The 22,981-nt window shown below is 38.9% G+C and overlaps 1 protein-coding gene and 1 long non-coding RNA gene across 2 annotated transcripts; one reads left to right on the plus strand and one right to left on the minus strand.

Moving 5' to 3' along the window:
- Positions 1 to 5,379: 5,379 nt before the first annotated feature.
- On the plus strand, positions 5,380 to 14,952 carry FAM200B (family with sequence similarity 200 member B). Its single transcript, XM_033856874.2, is given in 2 exon segments — positions 5,380 to 5,851; positions 11,997 to 14,952. A coding segment is annotated over 1 exon segment (1,971 nt). The 5' UTR covers positions 5,380 to 5,851; positions 11,997 to 12,780; the 3' UTR covers positions 14,752 to 14,952.
- Positions 9,635 to 17,573, minus strand: LOC117312388 (uncharacterized). The gene is made up of 3 exons (XR_012331943.1): positions 15,292 to 17,573; positions 12,173 to 12,255; positions 9,635 to 9,896 (listed from the first exon to the last, which is right to left on the minus strand). It is a non-coding gene; the product is annotated as an uncharacterized lncRNA (long non-coding RNA).
- Positions 17,574 to 22,981: the final 5,408 nt, after the last annotated feature.

Raw genomic sequence — 22,981 nt, forward strand, 5'->3', positions numbered from 1 at the left:
GACTCTTGGTGGGTTGGGAGACGCTAGGTAGCATCAAGATAGAAGCTGGTCACCAGAAAAACCAGCCAAGGTGATTATAGAGTTGGAACTTTCAGGGCCTATCCCCCAATTTCCAGGGAGGGGAGAGGGACTAAAGATTTTCAATTAAATAGCCAATGATTTAATCAATCATGCCTACTCAATGAAATCCCATAAAAAATCTTGAAACAACCAGGCTCAAGAAGCTTCCAGGTTGGTGAACACACCAATGTGCTGAGAGGGTGGCACACCCAGGCAGGCCATGGAAGCTCTGCACTCCCTGCGTCCCATACTTTGCCCCTTTATAATAAAGCTTGAGTAGGTAGCATAGCGCTTTCCTGAGTCCAGTCAGTCATGCTAGAGAATTATCACACCTGGGGGTGGTGGTGAGCAGTCATGGGAATCCCTGAATTTGGAGTCAGCGGGGTAGAAGTGTAGGTAGCTTTGGGATACTTTAAACTCCTGGCTGGCATCTGTTGTGGAGGCAGTCTTGTGGGGCTAAGCCCTTGACCTATGTGTCTGCTCTAACTCTAGGTGTCAAATTATAGGACATCCAATTGCTGTCACAGAATTGCTGTTGGAATTACATATCTTTAAATGGTGTGTGTGTGTGTGTGTGTGTGTGTGTGTGTGTGCGCAGACAGAAGTGCACATGCATCATACACACTCTTTTCTCTTACTGTATATTGTATATTTAATAAGGAAAAATTCAACTACTGTGTATTTAAAGTTAAAGAAAAAAAATATGAAGTAAAAAAATAGGCATGTCATATATACCTTTAACCATAGGGAACAGTCTTAAGTACTGAAAGAGCCAGAATTGCCTGTATTTGGAAATTTATCTTTCAGTCTAATAAGAATGTCTTAGTTAATTTTATACACAAAACATTATCAATCTGGGCATTTTCTGGCATATTTCCCAAGAACTTATTTAGAATCTGGCACCCTCAAAATTGAACTTCATTGCTATTTGCCTCAGTCCTGAAAGAAAACACTGATCAAACTTATTCACAGGTGGCATTATAATGACAACCATTTGATTTCCTCAAGTTCAGAATTCAAGACTTTAATAATAACTCATACAGAAGGTACAATTCATGCAAAAAAACCCCACAGAAGCTATAATGCTAATTTCATACATACGTGAACAAAATGTACATTTAATATAGTCTCAAAATAATCCTTGTCTGAAATATTTACTAAATAATAAGAATGAAATAATTTTTGAACCAAAAAAAATGGTCTTTTAACTTCCTTGCTAAGTAGAGCACTCATTTAAATACATTTACCTGAAACTGTTCTTAAATATTTTAAATTAAAGCTAGCATTATCTATTAAATCAGCTTTTAATCATGATCATAGTTTATCCTACAGAAAAAGGTATTATTTATAAGGTCACTTTAATATGACATAAATATATGTGTATGTATGTATGTGTGTGTGTATACTATAAATTAATTTATTTATATCATATATATATTTAGAATCCTAGCTGTTTTTCCTCTAAATTATACAAGTCCTTAAAGTTTTCAATCTGGTAAATTTTTAAATGATATACTCACTCCCTGTGAATGTTAATAAAAACTGGCAAAACTTCTGGAATACTTTCAAGAAGAAAGTAAAATAATTAAAATAACGTGAAATGTCGCTGTCTTCATCTTCCTTCTGTTTGGTTAAAGAAATAATAAACTGCTGCAAATTCTATTTCTCACTCCGCTGCAGGTTCATATTTACACACCATCATAGCATATTTAAGGCATAAACAAATGCCTCTTGAAAAAATGTTTTATTGACAACCAGAAATACAAAACAAATCCTTCACAAGCTACATTGATAAAAGACTTTACTTCTAGCACTAACCTAAGATTCTCGGTAACATGAATAATTGTTCATTAAACTAAAATCTTCACTCTTTAATGACTCTTAATCATCTATCCAGAAGAATAAATTGTTGAGAATAGACTTGAGTAATCATTCACCCATGTCTCCTGTTTTTGAGTTACTGCTGTCATGGAGCAAGGCAGCATAGATTTTAAAATATCACATAAGATTCTTTTGATTCTTCTCTACATCCTTGAATCTACCGAGAAACATGTATCAAAGGCACAGTTCAGTTAAAAACAACAACAGCACTGGTCTGAATTCAACACTGCCTTTTACAATTGACCCTTCCCATTACACAGCAATTTCTTTTTGACATATATGTTATCATTCTAACTCCTATTCTCAAACTGTTCAGGATTTTGCTTAGAAATTTTCTGGTCTATCAAAAAACATCCCCCCAATCACTTTCTAGTTCCTCCTAATCCACCTAAAAATAAGCAATACCTCTCATACGCTGCTGATGGGAGTGCAGAATGGACCACTCTTTAAAGGCCAACTGTCAATATTTATCACACTTACAAAAACATTTCCTCTTTAAACCGGCAATTCTCTTCAGAGAATCTAAGAGTTACCCCTGCAAATGTAAGAAATGACATTTATTCATTAAAGCATTGTTCCTAATATCCAAAGGCTGGAAACAACACAAGTGTCCATCTATAGGAGACTGGCTACAAATCTGAGTATATCCACAAAACGGAATATATGACAGCTGAAAGAAAAAAAATAAAGAATGCGTTAAGTTTAATTAAATAGTGATAAGAAGGAATATCCAGAATATACTGTTAAGTGAAGGAAAAAAGTGCAGAACAATGCAGAGCATATGGAAGAATCTTTTTGAAATCCTGCAGGTAAAAAAGGTAGTAGCTTGGGACTTCCCCGGTGGCGCAGTGGTTAAGAATCTGTCTGCCAACGCAGGGGACACGGGTTCAATCTCTGATCTGGGAAGATCCCACATGCCACGGAGCAATGAAGCCCGTGCACTACAACTACTGAGCCTGCGCTCTAGAGCCTGTGAGCCACAACTACTGAGCCCTCATGCCACAACTACTGAAGCCCAGATGCCTAGAGCCCATGCTCTGAAACAAGAGAAGCCACCGCAATGAGAAGCACGTCCACTGCAACGAAGAGTAGCCCCTACTTGCTGCAACTAGAGAAAGCCCGTGTGCAGCAAAAAAGACCCAGTGCAGCCATAAATAAATAAATAAATAAATAAATAAATAATTTTAAACAAAAAGGTAGTAGCTTGAGGCAAAGAAATGCTTTTTGATTTTGTCAAAGTCATGTAAAGTCTTAGAGTTGAAATTAAAACTATTGTATTTAACTCTTTTTCTATTTCTGAAACTAAATTATAATAAAAGGCTAGAAATACAGGTTTTCCCCCATATCTGAAAGTAGAATGTTTCTATGAAACCTTTCGTAAGCCAAAATGGTATAAAGTGAAGAAGCAATTACCATGAATTTATATGGGGAAAGTTTGAGCATTTCCAGACTCAAAAAATAACCTACCAAATCATACCAAATAACACATAAAACCTAAAATAACACTAGCATATAGTAAAAGCAGGTATGATATGATAAACACACTGCCTGGATAAAGTAGAAATAATGTCTGTTCAGTATAGTTTCACTTACCAGAATCGAGAGGACAGCCAGCAACACACTGGAAGGCTGAGAGGTGGTGATGATGGTGTGTTAGGCTGAGATGTGGGAGGCTGTGGTGGGGGCGTGTGGAGATGGGGATGTAGGAGACAGAGGAAGGGGGTCACCCATTAACATCTCACCGTTGTTTGAATCTGTCAGGGCAAGCAGGTCACTAATGTCTTCACCTTCTTCTATAACTGCCTGCCTCAGCGTCAAATGTTGAGGTTCATCGTCGGCTGTGGCTGATGTGGAAGGCTTGAAACATGACAGTATGCTTGACTGCTTATCCTCATGCATTTTTCTATCATGCAGTTGTTTGTAGGCACTCAGAACATCCTGCAAACTTGCCCTAAACCTACATGCCCTTTCAAAATTAAAGTCATACCTTCTCTGCTATCATTGCAGCACTGTCAATTACAGTGAAAATCTCATGCAAGTGCTTCATGTTGAGTTCCTGGAGGGCTTTACTTTTAGGCTGTTCACTACTGTGTTCCGTTTCAATTAGTATTCGAATAGTATCCTTTCCTCTTGCAATGGCATCAGCTCTTCATCTGTCAGTTCTTAGTCATGGGATGCCAAAACCTCTTCAACATCATCTTCAGGGTCAAACACTTATATGAATAACCACCTCCTGTAATTATTTTCTTCAGTTCCGGGAACTTTTTGGCAGCTTCAGTAACAGCAGAAGCACTCTCTCCAGTAACTTTTAAGGTAAGAACCTGCCCTCACCAATCAAACCATCCATGACTACCTTCAAATTCTACTGTTGCAACACTTTCATCACCGTGGTCCAAGTGCTTTCTGTTTCAGCTTATTAGAAAGACTGACCGATTTCTCCTTAAGTATAAGATAACTTAAACACCTCGCTTTGTACACCCATCAGTCCGCTCAAGCAATAGACTTTCCAGTTTACCCACTGCTGGATGCCAACTGAGACCACTTTGCTACTAACAGAAGCAATAGTAACTTTGGCAGCTTTCAAGATTCTTTCTCTCTGCCTGGAAATAGTGGACCCAAGCAAGTTCAACTCACACACAATGCCCAGTTCGTTCACCCCAATCAAAACACTTAAAATTACATCTGGTTTTATGTTAACCTTTTCTGATACTTTAGGACACTTGCTGACGAATGCACAAAATAAACCGAGATGCAGCACAGATGCTCACAGGCACAGTTCCAAGCTATGGGGGCTAGATGCTGAGATGCTGAGTGTATTTCCAGGGAAGGAGCCTGGCTGTGCCACTCAGGCTGCTGCGTCTGCGCGCTGCCTCGGTAAAGGCTCCCTGCAAAAAAAAAAAACGCTGAAGGCTAAGCATACCAAGTACTATCGCTTTTCGCCGTTTTTTTGTAAAAGTGAAAACCCTCCAGATTTCCTTCAGTTATGAAAACACGTACTAATACAATACAGGTCTTTTCTAAAAGCGAAGTGGCCTAAATTGAATTTTTGAAAAGTGGGGGACACCTGGATATTAACCTGAAAAATAGTTTGGAACAAAAATGAACTTCTTTGCACTGACTTACTTTGTTCCTAAGAAACGTGTTTTGTTAAAATCATTACAGGGCAGAAATACAAATATATATATATATTTAATATACATTTTATATCTATTAAATGAAATGCACATTTATGTTAAAAATCGGTGAACTTCTAACTTAGAGACACAAATCTACTATGATTATAAAGAACAATATGGTTCTCTAAATAAGTAAACAAGGTAAATGATAGCAGAATTGAAAAAAATCTCTGTAATTCCCTTACAAAGACTGACAAATTAACGTGCTAACTGGTGTACCAGCGGGGCGGCAAGGGGTGGCGGGGATCGCCGAGCCGTAGGTGCGGCTCAGCGCCACCACCAGCTTCGCCCGGTTCTGATGCGGCTCCTGCGCCAGCTGGAAGGCCTCCTTAATCGGCAGCAGAACCCGGCAGCAGAACCCCATGGCGCCAGAACCCGGCCGGTAAGAATCTGTCGGCTCTCAGCCGTATCTGGCTCGACTGACCACGGCCAGATTTTCTGCAGACAAAATTCAGACTTCGGTCAGCCGGCCGCGGACAGCCGAGGGCGTGGTTACCGCCAGAAAGCTCAAATAACTCCCGCGGGAAAAGGCAATACCGCGAGAAGAACGCGAGGGCAGGGGCGACTCTTAGCTCCGCGCATGCGCAGAGGGCCGAGCCATCCTTTTTCCGGCTGGAAGTGTGATTTCTGTGAGTGTTGAGGTTAGATGGGAAGTGGTGTTGTGTAGAGAATGGGGGGCGAGGCGCACCGCGAGTCGGCAGGCGAGGCGCGAGGCTCGCGGCGCTCGGCTGGAGGTGAGAAGGAAGAAAGGCAACCTCTGGTGGGAGTGGTCCGGAGTCTGCTAAAGGGAGACATTCTGGGGTTCGTTGGCGGGAGGCACGTTTTGCTTTTGCTCAAGGGGCGAATGGACATCTACCGGGGGAAGGGGTCAGCGATCCGGGATCCGAGGGAAGATGTTCTCGGGCCACATGAAGGGGTCAGGCTGAGGTTCTTAGGCCTAGTTAGGTCCCTAGAGAACTGGAGCAAACGGGAGTCTCCTGGGAAGAGGGTTACATTCTAATCTACTTAAAGCTCGTACCTGCAAGTTCCTACTCTTGAGGCCTAAGTATTACTGATGTGTGCACAATGGCAATACAGGAAACAAAGGATAATATCAGAGACGGAAAGAAGGTAATTTTAAGTTACTGGTTATGGGACAGGTTTGCAATGCCTTCAGGAAGGAATCAAGCTTTAAACATCCCTTTTAAAAATAGAATATCTTTAGACAGACAAAAAGTTGAAATAAAACTATAACTAATACATATGTACTTGACACCCAACTGGAGAAATAGTTATTATATAACTGGAGTCCTTTGTCTGCTCCACCCAGTCCCGTTATGTTCCCTCTTGACCAAGGTAACCACGCTTTTAATTTTGGATTACATATAGTGCTGTTTTGCATAGTTTTAACAAGCAGAAATGTGTATATCCTTTGGCAGCTTTCTTTAACTTAATATAAGATTTGTCCGTGTTATGTAACTCTAGTTCATTCCTTGTAACAGCTGAACAGGTGTTCCCTTATATGCATATATCACTATCCATTTTCTTGCTTTGTATCCCCAGGACCTGGCACATCGTAAATACTTACATTTTAGTTGATTGGATGAATGCTGTAGCATTTGAGCTAAATCATGAAGAATGAATAGGATTTCAGATGACTTAAGGCAAGGGGAATACCAGCCAGAGCGAAAGCAGAAGCATGAAAGTGCATGAGGTATTTCAAGAACTACCATAGTCTTAGAGCTTCAAGTGTAGAATAGTATGGAGATATGGGATGAAGGAGAAACCTAGAGAGATAGGATGAGGCTTTAAGAGGTAAAAATTCATGGCAGGGAATTAAAGACCACACCTGTCAAGCATCATAACAATAATGATCATTGCATTAAGCATGTAAGGCAATCATGCAGACCTGCTTAAAATCCTAACACATTTTCCTAGTCCATTCGTAGCACCACTTTTGTAAACAACTATTTCATACCTTATTCTGTCAAACTTGCAACATTTTCTGCTTCTGACTCCCATTTAGCTGTTACCTTGCATCCTCTTTCAGTTAGAAAAGGACTTCCCCATGCTTTCATCCCCACATCTATCAGGTCTATACCCTAATATATTATGTCTGCTATTATTGTAGGTGTATTGTCTGCTTGAGGAGAGAGAGTAAGCCCTTTAAGAATACTTTTTGGATATAACAGTCTGAAGCATAGCTGATTATGAACTCCCACAGAGAACTGGATTGAAATGAGAATAGTAAAAATATAAAAGAACAGAATGATTTAAAGACAACTGTTTTTGTCTAAAAGAATAATTACTTATTGTAATATAAATGAGATATTAGGGTTTTTTTTAATGTGTTTCTTATTTTCAGGTAGATTTAAGTGTTAGGCTTTATAAGATAAATCTGAATATAGTTTACATTTATGTTTTTATAAGACCATTGTTTCTAGTATCTAACGTTATAAGCAGTTTATTTTGAAATAGAATATCGTTGATCCAATTTTAAAGAATAGGTCATACTAACCTTTGCCTTACATATTACCAAATTGTTCAAATATAGTTTGGTAACTTATTTTTCATTGATTAATAAAAACAATGTACATGGTACAGTTTGCTACAGGTGTCATTCTCTCATTTAATCTTTCAAATACATTTACTGAGTACCTACCATTACAACAAACACTGTTCTAGGAACAGGTCATTATTATTGCACCTTGGTATATAAGAAACTTTCAGCTACAAGTATTTGGTCACCTTAATTGAAATTCTCTCCTAAAGAATGGCTAAGATAGATGCACACCCAATTAAAGAGCATTATTGCTCTGAAATATGGTTATATATCCACAACAGTCAGCCTCAACACACACATCTTAAGCATCAGTGCACACATCTATAGATTTTTGAAGTTTTGGCCAGAAAGGACCTGTCCCAGCAGAACCCATCTGGCTTATGGAATCACACATGTAGTTATTCATGCTAATGTATGTATATGCTCTGATTTACATTGAGTTCTAATTGAGAATATCTCTGTTTAAAGTTCCAAAACTTACGGTTAGACCAAAACCCTGAGGTTTGAACCTGTCCCTCCAAATTCCTATGACTTGCCATTAAGGCACCTTTCAGAGACATAGATAAAGAAAAGAGAGGGCAAACAAAAGACTTTGGAGAACGTTTTAACACTGTTTTTCTTTATAAGGTAAATGTCTATAAAATATCTGGGGAGAGGTGGCATACAGGATAAAATTGTAGTGGTTTGAAATTCATGTGGAGAGAAGGAACATTAAAAACAAGTGAGCATCCTTCAGTATGACAGGAAGAATCAATAAATGTTCTATTTCAGCTGTTAAGGGCAGTTATATATCTGAGTCAGATTGCTTCAAGGCTGTTGTGAATTGCTCTCCAGCTCTTTTTATTCATCAAAGAGATTTAGATGCAGTTGCTTTTTCAGCAGTTTAGTTCTGATTTAATATATTGATGCTGTCCACCATGCTGTGACATCCAGTAGGCGTCTGCCATAAACTCTTTAGTCCTACTAACTACCTTGGCAGACAGGACATAAGACCTCCAAAGAAAAGCTTTGCCTGTTTCTCACACCAGGCCCTGAATTCCCCCATATGTACTCTTTTTAAAGTGTAATCAGGTACCATATACATTAGATCTCTAGCAACTTGTCCTAGTTAAAGCATTCATAATATAATAACTAATCAAGTTGATATTTCCAAGCCCCTCCTAAGGCAACCAACACCTAAAAATGCCACCATCCTAATAAACCCTGACCTTTGCCCCTATTTGTAGGTCTTCCTGTTGACACTAATGCTTTATATTACTAAACACAGAAAACTATGCCAAGAGACTGCTAGCCTAGAGACAAGGTTATACATTTTGATCTCTTGCATATTACAACTTAACCCTACTCCCTATAGCAAAGTTTTCTCAGATGACTCCTGCTGCCACCTTCCTGAAGCTGCATTCCAACAACGTTGTTCTAGAATGCCATTTAAAGCTTTTCGTCTCATATAAAATATCTGCTCCTAAATTCAAGATTTAGTATTTGTCCAGTGCCAAACTGACCAAATAGTCTTATCTTGACAGCTCCCCACGTCACTTTTCTCACTGAATTATACTAAATTGTGTAACCCATCTCACCAGCCACCTTTACCCCTCAGTTCTGACTTGGTTCTATTTATTGGCAGTTCATATCAGAGACATCAACAGAATAACTCAGTACCAGAGTAGGCCATCACAGCTCAGGAAATCCTAGAGCAGTCCCTTTGGCATTATTTGAAGTCTGTCAGCATGTGTGAATTACGTTAACAAAAGCTGGCACCATTGCAAAAAAAAAAAAAGTTGAGCAACATCTATGCTTTATCTATAAAGCATAATCTGTGCCCACAATATTGACAAGCTCCAGCAACAAAAGGATACACAACCTTTGCCGGGATCCTCTTTAAAAATGTACTTGTACATACGATGCAGCAGTCAGGTTCCTTAGTATCTACCCAAAGGAGTTGAAAACTTTTGTCCACACAAAAACCTACAACCAATGTTTATAGCAGCTTTATTCATAGTTGCCAAAATTTGGAAGCAACTAAGATGTTTTTCAGTAGGTGAATGGATAAATAAACTGTTATAGCCAGACAATGAAGTATTTTTCAGTGCTAAAAAGAAATAAGCTATCAAGTCATGAAAATACATGGAGGAACCTTAAATGCATATTACTAAGTGAAAGAAGCCAATCTGAAAAGTCTATATACATATAATTCCAACGGTATGGCACTCTGGAAAAGGCAAGACTGTGGAGCTGAGCTGGTAAAAAAAAAAAAAAAAAAATTCGGTGACTATTAGAGATTGGTGGCAGTGGGAGTGGGGATAGGAAAGAAGGGAGGCAGAGGCACGGGATTTTTAGGGCAGTGAAAATACTCTGTATGAAACCATAACGATGGATACATGTCATACATTTGTCAAAATTCATAGAGTGTACAACACGAAGAGTGAACCTTATGTAAAGGGTGGACTTCGGGTGATTATGATGTGACACTGTAGGTCTATCAGCTGTAACAAGTACCACTCCGGTGGGGGATGTTGGTGATGGCGAAGACTGTGCATAGGTGGGGGCAGGAAATATATGGGAAATCCCTACCTTTTGCTCAGTTTTGCTGTGAACCTGAAGTTGCTCTTAAAAAAAATAAAGCTTATTAAAATTTTAAAAAGTGCAGTATACATGACATACTGTAAGTCCCCTTCAAGTTTACTGTTAAAAATAAGTAATGAAGTCTCAGGGAAGAATCTCACTAAGGCCTTCTCCATCTGGCAGCGTCTTTCTTGTTTCAAGGTCACCATCCACTCTGATGCCTCTTTCAAAGCTGGCTTTATTAAAAGATTAGGCCACCACATAAATACAGTGGTGACAGGCTGATGAAAATCGATGGCATTCAGATAATTTGTAGCACATTTTGCGTGCTGCCTGGTATTCCTGAAACCTATACCTTACTTGTGTACTGTATGATACCGTTTCACTCACAGGTGAAGGATGGGTGATAGCTAGAATGACAAATATTTAGTGTGTCCCCAAAACTGAAGGATTCCAATCTTCCTCTCAAGTGATTGGGGGAATCCATTCACCAGGCAAGTAATAAAAGTTATCTCGAGATACGGGTGTTTCAGCTTTAACACTATGACTTAGAAGAACTCGTGGAATGCAAAATTTATGCTAAAATATAACAGACATTATGTGGAAAATAGATTAGGGCCAAACTATGCAACTTTATAACCAGAACCAAGATGAAGTAAAAATGATCTACCTATGATTTGTTTTAATCAGGTATGATAAGGCAAACAGACACAGAAATGGCTGTCATGAAGTAGGTAGTTTTTATACAGATCCCTAGAAACAGGAGGTAGGGCATGCCGAGCCATGCCATACAGGGCGGCCACATGGGAAGCACCAGGATTGGGCAGGAGGGAGAGGGGGTGGAAGGGGAAATGTGGAAAAGCCTGTACTGTGGTTTTCTCAGGAAGGAATTGGTCAAGCAGGGTAAGCAGGTTTCAGATTGGCTTTCTTAACAGTTTCACCAGGATTCAGGGCATGGGGGCTGTCCGTAGTTCATGGTTACCTGGCCCTGGGGTAGTTAGGGCAGGGGAGTATCTGGAGAATAAGAACCTGATTTGGGAGGGTGGGAAAGTGTGGGTAGGGCTGGCTCTGGACTGGTTAGTTTGCATATGAAAGTTGTGTTCCTGGGTTGAGCTATCAGTCAAGTTGTTTGCTATCTCTAGGAATTACCCAACCCTGGGAGGATTAGTTCCCTCTATGATTAGTGAGACCCCACATGCCAGAGCATCAAGAATTACAGAAAATAAGAAAATCTAGTTAATGCAAACAATCCTGATAAAACTATTAACACTTAAAATGTTTAATTTCTAATAAACACTACAGTAAATGTAAGACTTTACCCTTCCTCCCCCCCCCCCCCCCACAAAGTGGCATTACTTGATGGAGAGCTTTGTAAGGAAGTGCTGTATTATGCTGATAAGACCCAAATATCCTAAGTTCAAAGAGAGCAGTGCGGGAAGTACTTACAAGATGGGCATGGCCAAACTGAGCTAAGAGGAAATATATATAGTGAATGAGCTGTGCTCCTCCATGGTTTCCTGTGTTTAGCTTTGTCAATGTACTTTGCATCTCCTGATGCGACTCCCAGGTCTTACATCATTTTTTCTATCTCCCAATCTTGGTTGAGGTGGTTTGCCTTACAGAAAAAGGCCTAAGCCTATATAACATTGTGTTGAGAGCTACCAGCTTTTTGCTTCAGCACCCATGACCTTGGATTCTGTAAAGGTCCCTATAGCTGGCAACACTATTTCTCTGTATTGTAATGCTTAATGTCATATCTCTGGTCTTATTGCCAGGTCAGGGATGCATTCCAAGACAGTTCTAAAAATATGTCACCAACTCCAACCTTACAGTTGACCTAGCCATGGAAAACCTCATTGGAACCTCATGAGATCAGACAATACTGGCACTCTTAAAAACCCTTCCCATCAAAAAGTATCAGGAATGAAAATCAGGAATGATATATACCTACCACTTCAAGAAAGTCTCTGTATCAGCCAGCAGTTTAGCAGATCAGCTAGTTTCTTTGGTCATCAAGCAGACATAGTCAAGCCACTAACACAAAAGAGGAAAACGTCTCTATGTCAGTGTTTTTCACATTATGCATGTGACCCATTTAGTAGGTCATGAAATCAATTTTGTGAGTCATGACGAACATTTTTAAAAACAAAATAAAATATAAAATATCAGAGTGGTTTGCATGAATCCTTTGCCAGAATTATACACCTTGCAAGGAATACTAAGGTCATAAGTTTCAATATGTGGAAAGATATTTGATGGAGGGGATATGATGAATAGAATGTACATTGATTGCCTAAGAAATGGTTTTTCAATCATTTTCCAATGATGTCTTATTTGGTTTTCATAATAACAAGGTTGATCTGCAGTCTAGTTGTATATTACCATGACTTGCAATTGTATATAAAGTCTGAGATGTTCCACTGAGATTCATTTGCAAACTGCAATTTTGGAAAGATGTTATCTAGGCTGTAAAAAAAAATATATATATATATACACATATACATATTAGTGGCAATTATAGTTAGTGGCAATTATATTTTATTCAAAATTGCTTTTAAAATGGATCATTTCTTTTTTAAAAGAAAGAGGAATAATGAAGCAAAATATGCAGAAGCATGTTCAAGTTCTACTGCTGGATCTGGAAGTATGAATAGTGACAATATTGATAAAACTATTGACTCTAATCTGCAAACACCAACTTCATTTGAGCCATGTTTCAAAAAGAAAAAAGTAACTGCAAGGCGTTATAATGAAGATTATTTAAAATATGGTTTTATCAAATGTGAAAAACCCTTTGAAAATGACAGACCTCAGTGTCTTATTTGTAATAATATTCTTGCAAATGAAAGCTTAAAACCTTCAAAATTAAAAAGGCACTTAGAAACACAGCATGCTGAACTTATTGATAAGCCTCTTGAATATTTTCAAAGAAAGAAAATAGATGTAAAGTCATCAACACAATTTCTTAGCTGCTCTACTACTGTTAGTGAGAAAACCTTATTATCATCATATTTAGTTGCATATCGTGTGGCAAAAGAGAAAATGGCTCACACAGCTGCTGAAAAAATTATTCTTCCAGCATGTTTGGATACGGTGCGTACAATTTTTGATGATAAATCTGCTGATAAATTAAAAACGATTCCTAGTAATAACACAATATCTCTTCGAATTTGTACAATTGCTGAACATTTAGGGGCAATGCTTATTACTGGGTTACAGTCGGGAATGGATTTTGCAATCCAGCTTGATGAAAGCACAGATACTGGAAGCTGCACAGCACTTTTAGTCTATGTCAGATATGCGTGGCAAGGCGATTTTATGGAGGATTTTTTGTGTTGTTTAAACTTAACCTCACACCTAAGTGGATTAGATATTTTCACAGAATTATAAAAGTGCATTGTTGGTCAGTATAAATTAAACTGGAAAAACTGCAAAGGAATTACAAGTGACGGAACAGCAAACATCACTGGAAAACAGAGCAGAGTAATTAAAAAATTGCTAGAAGTTACTAGTGGTGCGTGGAATCATTGTTTTATACATCATGAAGCATTAGCATCCAGAGAGATTCCACAGGAGCTCATGGAAGTATTGAAAAAGGCAGTGAAAGTTGTTAACTTTATTAAAGGAAGCTCATTAAACAGCCGACTTCTTGAAACGTTTTGTTCGGAGATTGGAGCTAATTATACCCACTTACTGTTTCACACCAAAGTTCGTTGGTTGTCTCAAGGGAAAATACTGAGCAGGGTTTACGAACTTAGGAATGAGATCCACGTTTTTCTTACTGAAAAGAAGTCTCATTTGGCAACTATTTTTGAGGATGATATTTGGGTAACGAAACTGGCATATTTAACTGATATTTTTGGCATCCTTAATGAACTACGTTTAAAACTACAGGGGAAAAACAGTGACATATTCCAACAGGCCGAATGTATCCAAGGATTCCAGAAGGCGTTACTGTTGTGGCAAGCGAAGCTTAAAAGCAATCGTCCTAGCTACTACATGTTTCCAAGGTTTTTGCAGCACATTGAAGAGAATGTTATCAATGAAAACATTTTGGAAGAAATAAAACTAGAGATATTGTTGCACCTCACTTCTCTCTGTCAAACCTTTAACCATTTATTCCCAGAAGAGAAATTTGAAACATTAAGACAGAATTGTTGGGTAAAAGATCCGTTTGCTTTTCGAAACCCAGAATCAATAATTGAGTTAAACTTGGTGCCTGAAGAAGAAAATGAATTATTGCAGCTCAGTTCTTCATATACATCGAAGAATGATTATGAAACACTAAGTTTATCAGCATTTTGGATTAAGATAAAGGAAGACTTTCCTTTGATAAGTCAAAAGAGTATCCTGCTAGTATTACCATTCACAGCAACTAGTTTGTGTGAAATAGGATTTTCGGTCTTAACCCAGTTAAAAGCAAAGGAAAGGACCGGATTAAATGGCGCAGCAGATATGCGACTAGCATTATCCTCCTGTGTTCCAGACTGGAATGAACTTATGAATGGGCAAGCACACCTACCACGTTAAATAAATCTTTTTTTTTTAATTGGAGTATAGTCACTTTACAATGTTGTGTAAACAAATCTTACCTGGTTTTTGTTTCTGCAGTTCTCATTTTGTGATTTTTTTATCTGTTGTATTTAAATGTTAATATAGCAGTGTATGTGATAACTTTGTTTTTATTTTTGTTATATTTTAATACTAATAAAATCAGTGTAATTTTATGTTCATTGAACAAAAATTTAATGAACTTCTATTAGAGGTCAGGTACCGTTCTAGGCACATTTGGGATACGAAATGAAGAAAACAGAGACCATTCTCTAGTGGAGCTTATGTTCTGGCAAGGAGAGAGAGAGACAATAAACATAATAAATAACCTTTATAATATTTAGACTTTAATAAGTGCTATAGAAAGTAATAAGAAAGGAAGTCAGGGAACTATTTGGGCACCAAATCATGAAGGGCTCTAGACCACTTTAGGGGCTCTGGATTTTTGTCAGTGAAATGGAGAGCAGTTGGGTTCTGTGGAGGAAAGACATGATGTGAATTAGGTTTTAAAAAACTCACTAAGTAGGCTTCCCTGGTGGCGCAGTGGTTGGGAGTCCGCGTGCCGATGCAGGGGACGCGGGTTCGTGCCCTGGTCCGGGAAGATCCCACATGCCGCGGAGCGGCTGGGCCCGTGAGCCATGGCCGCTGAGCCTGCGCGTCCGGAGCCTGTGCTCCGCAACGGGAGAGGCCACAACAGTGAGAGGCCCGCGTACCGCAAAAAAAAAAAAAAAAAAAAAAAAGAGGTAAAAAACTCACTCTGACTTCTATTTTGAGAATAGATTGAATTATATGTTACCTCTTTAAAGAGGTCTTTCCTAACCACTTTAGTTTGGGTACATCCTTCTTTATTCTTCCTTTTATTTCTTTGTTTTCTTGGTAGTATGTAATTTGTAATAGTTGTATTTATTTATGTGATTACTAGTTCTGTCAACCTCACCTTGAAATGCATGCTCTATAGGAGCAGAGATCGTGTCATCTTGCATGATACATAGTAAATGGACATTCCATTTACATTTGTTGGAGAAAAAAATCAATAACATCTAATACCTGTAACATGAGGTCATAGTCCCAGGAATAATAATTAAATGTATGGCAAATTTCTTTGCCATTTTTACGTTAAAAAATCTGATTTTGTCAGATAATCTCTATAAGCATCCCCAAACGGCATTGATTGATGTTGCTTCCTCACATCATTGCTGGAAATTAAGCAATTTAATTGCTTAATATGTCTTCCTCAAACTAATTTCAACTTCTGCCTCTCTTTACATATTTCCTGACCCCACTGGGTGATGTTTCTTTGGGCGTGGTCTTTCTCTAAAATCATATAGGTTAGCAGCTCCTTTCCATCAGCCACTCTTGGCATTATTGAAACATTTGATTTTTCAGATTTTCTATTCTATTAAAGGTAATAGATTTTCCCCCCTTATTCATGCTTAAAATACAGTTGGAAGACAGTTTTCCATGAATAGCTCACATTTCTGCACAGTCTGGATCCTCTGAATGAAAGTATTTCTGTTTAAGTTAAGAACACTTGTGTAAGGAGACATTCCAGAATGGTGAAACTAGAGACATCTTCCCAAGAAACATCCCAGGGAAGTAAATATAAAGCCTTTTCCTACCTCCCTGGAGACATTTGCGTGCATTCCAGAAGTAATGAGTGATCTCCCTGTAGGGAAGGGTGAGAGGATATACCAGCAGCCCCCACTGTGTGCAGAGCTAACACCTGTGGGAATTGGGGCATGGGAAACCAACCCACGATGCTGATCTGGCTCCTTTTTTTTTTTTTTTTTGCTATGAGTGACAAATTGTATCTCTGACCCAAAGGTCTTGTGTCTTTATGTCAGTATATGTCACTTCTACAAAATCCCTTTTACTATGTACAACATATTCACAGGTTCCAGGGATTAAGACTTGGCTATCTTTACGGGGGACCATTATTCAGCTTATCACAGTCCACTGCCAGTCTGCGAAGACTCATACATCCCACATGAGAAATACCTTCACCCATTCCAAGGCCCCCCAGAGTCTCAGCCCATTACAGTATCAACTCAAGTCTAAAATCTCATATCTAATCATCTAAATTATGGGTGCAGTTCTGATATAATGTGTCCTGGGGCAAAATCCTCTACCTGTGGAGCTGTGAAACTAGAAAGCATGTTTGTGCTCTAGAAATACAGTGGTGGGACAGGCATAGAGTAACAGATCCATTCTCATTCAAGAAGGGAGAAAATGAAGAAAAAGAGTCAGTTAATTACTTTTGAAGTCCACCTAGGCAAACTCCATTAAGTTTCAAAGCCTGGAAATAAACTTACACGGCTCATGCCTCTGCCCTCTGGACCCCTGACTCCACTCTTTGGAGCTTTCCACCCTTGGAATCATCCTTTTTCATGAAGAGTAACACATGTCTGCCACTGGGTGGTTTTTCTCAGCATGTTTTCTGCCTGTAGAATTTTGAGAGTCTTTTCATTTTTGCCCTCTGTCGCTCTTAGTCCAACTTGACAATGTTTCTGTTGGTATAGCCTTCTCAAAAACTTTGTGGGTCACGGAGATTCACTTTACTAAAAAACAGGCTACTCCACAGATCTTTCCTGAATAATTTCATCTGTTTTTGGCTTCTGAGTCTTACACCTCTTCAGAGAGCCCTCTATGTACTTGAATGTACTAACCTTTTGTACTTTCCAAGTACTAGCAAAAGTCTATCCACACTTAAAAATGGTTAAGATGATAACTTTTATGCATATTTTACTACAATTTAAAACATTTTTAATCAAAAAAGAAAAAGCTGTGCAACTACATCATTGGCTTACTCTGCAGAGCATGCTTTCTTGGCAGTGGATCTCTTAACTTCAGCATTGTTTGCAATCTGTGTAGGCTGAGAATTTCCCAAATCAAATTCTGCTTCCTTTTTGTAACAGTTCTCTCTGCTCCTCTCTCACATTTTACTAAAAGCAACCAAGAAGAAACCAGGTCACACCTTCAATATTTTCCTTGGAAATCTCAACCAAATACCCAAATTCATTGCTTAAAAGTTCTGTTTTCTGTATAATTATAGGACACAATCTAAGCTTTCTACCATTATATAATAGATCCCCTTCCCTCCAGTTTCCCAAATCACATTCCTCATTTCCTCTGAGACCTCACCAGCAGTCTTTAACACCCATATTTCTACTAACAGTCTGTTCAAGGCAATCTAGGACTTTTCCATCATGTTCCTCAAAATTCTTCCAACTTCTACCCATTACCCACTTCCAAACCACTTTCATATTTTTAGTATTTGTCACAGTAGAGTTGCCATAGTTTGGAGCTAGAAAAACATCTTTTTTCTGATGACTGAACTCACCTCACCCCTTCGCCAATCTCTCTTCTTCTTTGGGGCAGCCTCCTTGCAGACTCTGGCCAAGACTAGCCAAGAGTAATAATCCTGTGCTAATGATGTCCCAAGCTCAGTCTTGGAACTGAGGACAAAGGGAGGCAGAAAGAGGGATACTTTCAGATACCAAAATCTGTACTCATTTCCTACGGCTGCTGTAACAAATTACCACAATATTAATGGCTTAAAACAACACGAATTTATTCTCTTTTGGAGGTCAGAAGTACAATGATAGTCTCATTAGACTAAAGTCAAGGTGTCAGCAGGGTTTGTTCCTTCTGGAGACTCTGGGGAAGAATCTGTTTCCGTACTTTTTCAAGCTTCTAGAGTCTGCCTGCATTCCCTGCCTCACATCTTCAAAGCCAGCAGCAAATCACCTTCAAATATCTCTCTGCTTCCATCATCACATTGCCTTCTCTGTACGATCACCTCTCTGGGTGATTGCCCTTCTCTTATGATTACATTGGACCCATCCAGACAATCTACTGTAATCTCTCCATCTCAAGATCCTTAAATTAATCGCATTTGCAAAGTCCCTTTTACTATGTAAGGTAATGTATTCAGAGGTTCTGGGGACTAGGACACGGACATCTTTGTGGGGCCATTACTCAGCTTACCACAACCCAAAATAAACAAGGAACAAATAAGCTATTAATAAGTATTTGAAACATTCCTTGAGGGGACACTATGAAACACTGTTCTAAAAACTTCAAATTCATGATATCTCTTGCTTCATCCTCAAGCAACCAAAAATGCCAACTAATAAACAAGACAAAATTTTAAATAAGGAAGTTCAGAAAGTATTGAAAGCTCTTGATGTTCAAGAGCACAAATTTCAGAGAGCACTGAAATCACAACTAACTGCTGAACAATCATTGACAGAAAGACACCGGAACTCACCAAAAAAGATACCCCACATCCAAAGACAAAGGAGAGGTGACAAAGAGATGGTAGGAGGGGTGCAATCACAATAAAATCAAATCCCATAGCTGCTGGATGGGTGACTCACAAATTGGAGAACACTTATACCACAGAAGTCCACCCACTGGAATGAAGGTTCTGAGCCCCACGTCAGGCTTCCCAACCTGCGGGTCTAGTAACAGGAGGAGGAATTCCTAGAGAATCAGACTTTGAAGGCTAGCAGGATTTGATTGCAGGACTTTGACAGGACTGGGAGAAACAGAAACTGCACTCTTGGAGGGCACACACAAAGTAGTGTGCGCATCGGGACCCAGGGGAAGGAGCAGTGACCCCGTAGGAGACTGAATTAGACCTACCTGCTAGTATTAGAGGGTCTCCTGCAGAGACGGGCGGTGGCTGTGGTTCACTGTGGGGACAAGGATGCTGGCAGTGGAAGTTCTGGGAAGTACTCTTTGGCGTGAGCACTCCCAGAGTCCGCCATTAGCCCCACCAAAGAGCCAGGTAGGCCCCAGTGTTGGGTCGCCTCAGGCCAAAAAACCAACAGGGAGGGAACCCAGCCTCACCCATCAGCAGACAAGCAGATTAAAGTTTTACTGAGCACTGCTCACCACAGCAACAGCCAGCTCTACCCACCAACAGTCCCTCCCATCAGGAAACTTGCACAAGCCTCTTAGATAGACAGAGGGCAGACAGCAGAAGCAAGAAGAACTACAATCCTGCAGCCTGTGGAAGGAAACCACATTCACAGAAATATACACAAAATGAAAAGGCAGAGGACTTTGTACCAGATGAAGGAACAAGATAAAACCCCAGAAAAACAACTAAATGAAGTGGAGATAGGCAAACTTCCAGAAAAAGAATTAGAATAATCATAGTGAAGATGATCCAGGACCTTGGAAAAAGATTGGAGGCAAAGCTCGAGAAGATGCAAGAATGTTTAACAAAGACATTAGAAGAATTAAGAACAAACACCTAGAAGAATTAAATAACAAACAAACAGAAATGAACAATAAAATAATTGAAATGAAAAATACACTAGAAGGAATCAATAGCAGAATAACTGAGGCAGAAGAACACATAAGTGACCTGGAAGACAGAATGGTGGAATTCACTGCCATGGAACAGAATAAAGAAAAAGAATGAAAAGAAATGAAAACAGCCTAAGAGACAACTGGGACAACATGAAACACAACAACATTCACATTATAGGGGTCTCAGAAGGAGAAGGGAGAGAGAAAGGACCCGAGAAAATATTTGAAGAGATTATAATCAAAAACTTCCCTAACATGGAAAAGGAACTAGCCACCCAAGTCCAGGAAGCGCAGAGACTCCCAGGCAGGATAAACCCAAGGAGAAACATGACGAGACACATAGTAAACAAATTGGGAAAAATTAAAGACAAAGAAAATTGCTCAATGCAGCAAGGGAAAAACTACAAATAACATACAAGGGAACTCCCATAAGGTTAACAGCTGATTTCTCAGCAAAAACTCTACAAGCCTGAAGGGAGTGGCATGATATACTTAAAGTGATGAAAGGGAAGAACCTACAACCAAGATTACTCTACCTGGCAAGGATCTCATTCAGATTTGACAGAGAAATCAAAAGCTTTACAGACAAGCAAAAGCTAAGAGAATTCAGCACAACCAAACCAGCTCTACAGCAAATGCTAAAGGAACTTCTTTACATGGGAAACACAAGAGAAGAAAAGGACCTAAAAAAACAAACCGAAAACTATTAAGAAAATGGTAATAGGAACATACATATTGATAATTACCTTAAACGTGAATGGATTAAATGCTACAACCAAAAGACACAGTCTCGCTGAATGGATACAAAAACAAGACCCATATATGTGCTGTCTACAAGAGACCCACTTCAGACCTAGGGACACATACTGACTGAAAGTGAGGGGATGGAAAAAGATTTTCCATGCAAATGGAAATCAAAAGAAAGCTGGAGTAGCAATTTCTTATCAGATAAAGGAGACTTTAAAATAAAGAATGTTACAAGAGACAAGGAAGGACACTACATAATGATCAAGGGATCAATCCAAGAAGAAGATATAACAATTATAAATATATATGCACTCAAAATAGGAGCACCTCAATACATAAGACAAATGTTAACAGCTATAACAGAGGAAATCAACAGTAACACAATAATAGTGAGGGACTTTAACACCTCACTTACACCAATGGACAGATCATCCAGACAGAAAATTAATAAGGAAACACAAGCTTTAAGTGACACAATAGACCAGATAGATTTAATTGATATTTATATGACATTCCAGTCAAAAACAGCAGATTACACTTTCTTTTCAAGTGCACATGGAACATTCTCCAGGATAGATCACATCTTGGGTCACAAATCAGGCCTCAGTAAATTTAAGAAAATTGAAATCATATCAAGCATTGTTTCTGACCACAGTGCTATGAGATTAGAAATCAATTACAGGGAAATAAATGTAAAAAACACAAACACATGGAGGCTAAACAATACGTTACTAAGTAACCAAGAGATCACTGAAGAAATCAAAGAGGAAATCAAAAAATGCCTAGAGACAAATTACAATGAAAACACGATGATCCAAAACTTATTGGATGCAGTAAAAACAGTTCTAAGAGGGAATTTTATAGCAATACAAGCCTACCTCAAGGAACAAGAAAAATCTCAAATAAACAATCTAACCTTACACCTAAAGGAACTAGAGAAAGAAGAACAAACAAAACCCAAAGTTAGTAGAAGGAAAGAAATCATAGAGATCAGAGCAGAACTAAATGAAATAGAAACAAAGAAAATAATAGCAAAGATCAATAAAACTAATAGCTGGTTCTTTCAGAAGGTAAACAAAATTGACAAACCATTAGCCAGACTCATCAAGAAAAAGAGGGAGAGGACTCAAATCAATAAAATTAGAAATGAAATAGGAAAAGTTACAACAGACACCACAGAAATACAAAGGATTCTAAGAGACTACTATAAGCAAATCTATGCCAATAAAATGGACAATCTGGAAGAAATGGACAAATTCTTAGGAAGGTATAGCCTTCCAAGACTGAACCAGGAAGAAATAGAAAATATGAACAGACAAATCACAAGTAATGAAATTGAAACTGTGATTAAAAATCTTCCAAGAGGAACTTCCCTGGTGGCACAGTGGTTGAGAATCTGCCTGCTAATGCAGGGGACACGGGTTCGAGCCCTGGTCTGGGAGGCTCCCACATGCCACGGAGCAACTAGGCCTGTGAGCCACAACTACTGAGCCTGTGTGTCTGGAGCCTGTGCTCCGCAACAAGAGAGGCGGAGATAGTGAGAGGCCCGCGCACCACGATGTAAAGTGGCCCCCGCTTGCCACAACTAGAGAAAGCCCTCACACAGAAACGAAGACCCAACACAGCCAAAAATAAATAAATTAATTAATTAATTAAAAAAAAATCTTCTAGCAAACAAAAGTCCAGGACCAGATGGCTTCACAGGTGAATTCTATCAAACATTTAGAGAAGAGCTAACACCCATCCTTCTCAAACTCTTTCAAAAAGTTACAGAGGAAGGACCACTCCCAAAGTCATTCTACGAAGCCACCATTACCCTGATATCAAAACCAGACAAAGATATAACAAAAAAAGAAAATTAGAGAAAAATATCACTGATGAATATTAATGCAAAAATCCTCAACAAAATACTAGCGAACAGAATCCAACAACATATTAAAAAGATCATACACCATGATCAAGTGGGATTTATCCCAGGGATGCAAGGATTCTTCAATATACACAAATCAGTCCATGTGATACACCATATTAACAAATTGAAGAAGAAAAAGCATATGATCATCTCAATAGATGCAGAAAAAGGTTTTGACAAAATTCAACACCCATTTATGGTAAAAACTCTCCAGAAAGTTGGCATAGA

The sequence above is a fragment of the Tursiops truncatus genome, chromosome 5 (genome assembly GCF_011762595.2).
Source record: "Tursiops truncatus isolate mTurTru1 chromosome 5, mTurTru1.mat.Y, whole genome shotgun sequence".
NCBI classification, from domain to species: domain Eukaryota; kingdom Metazoa; phylum Chordata; class Mammalia; order Artiodactyla; family Delphinidae; genus Tursiops; species Tursiops truncatus.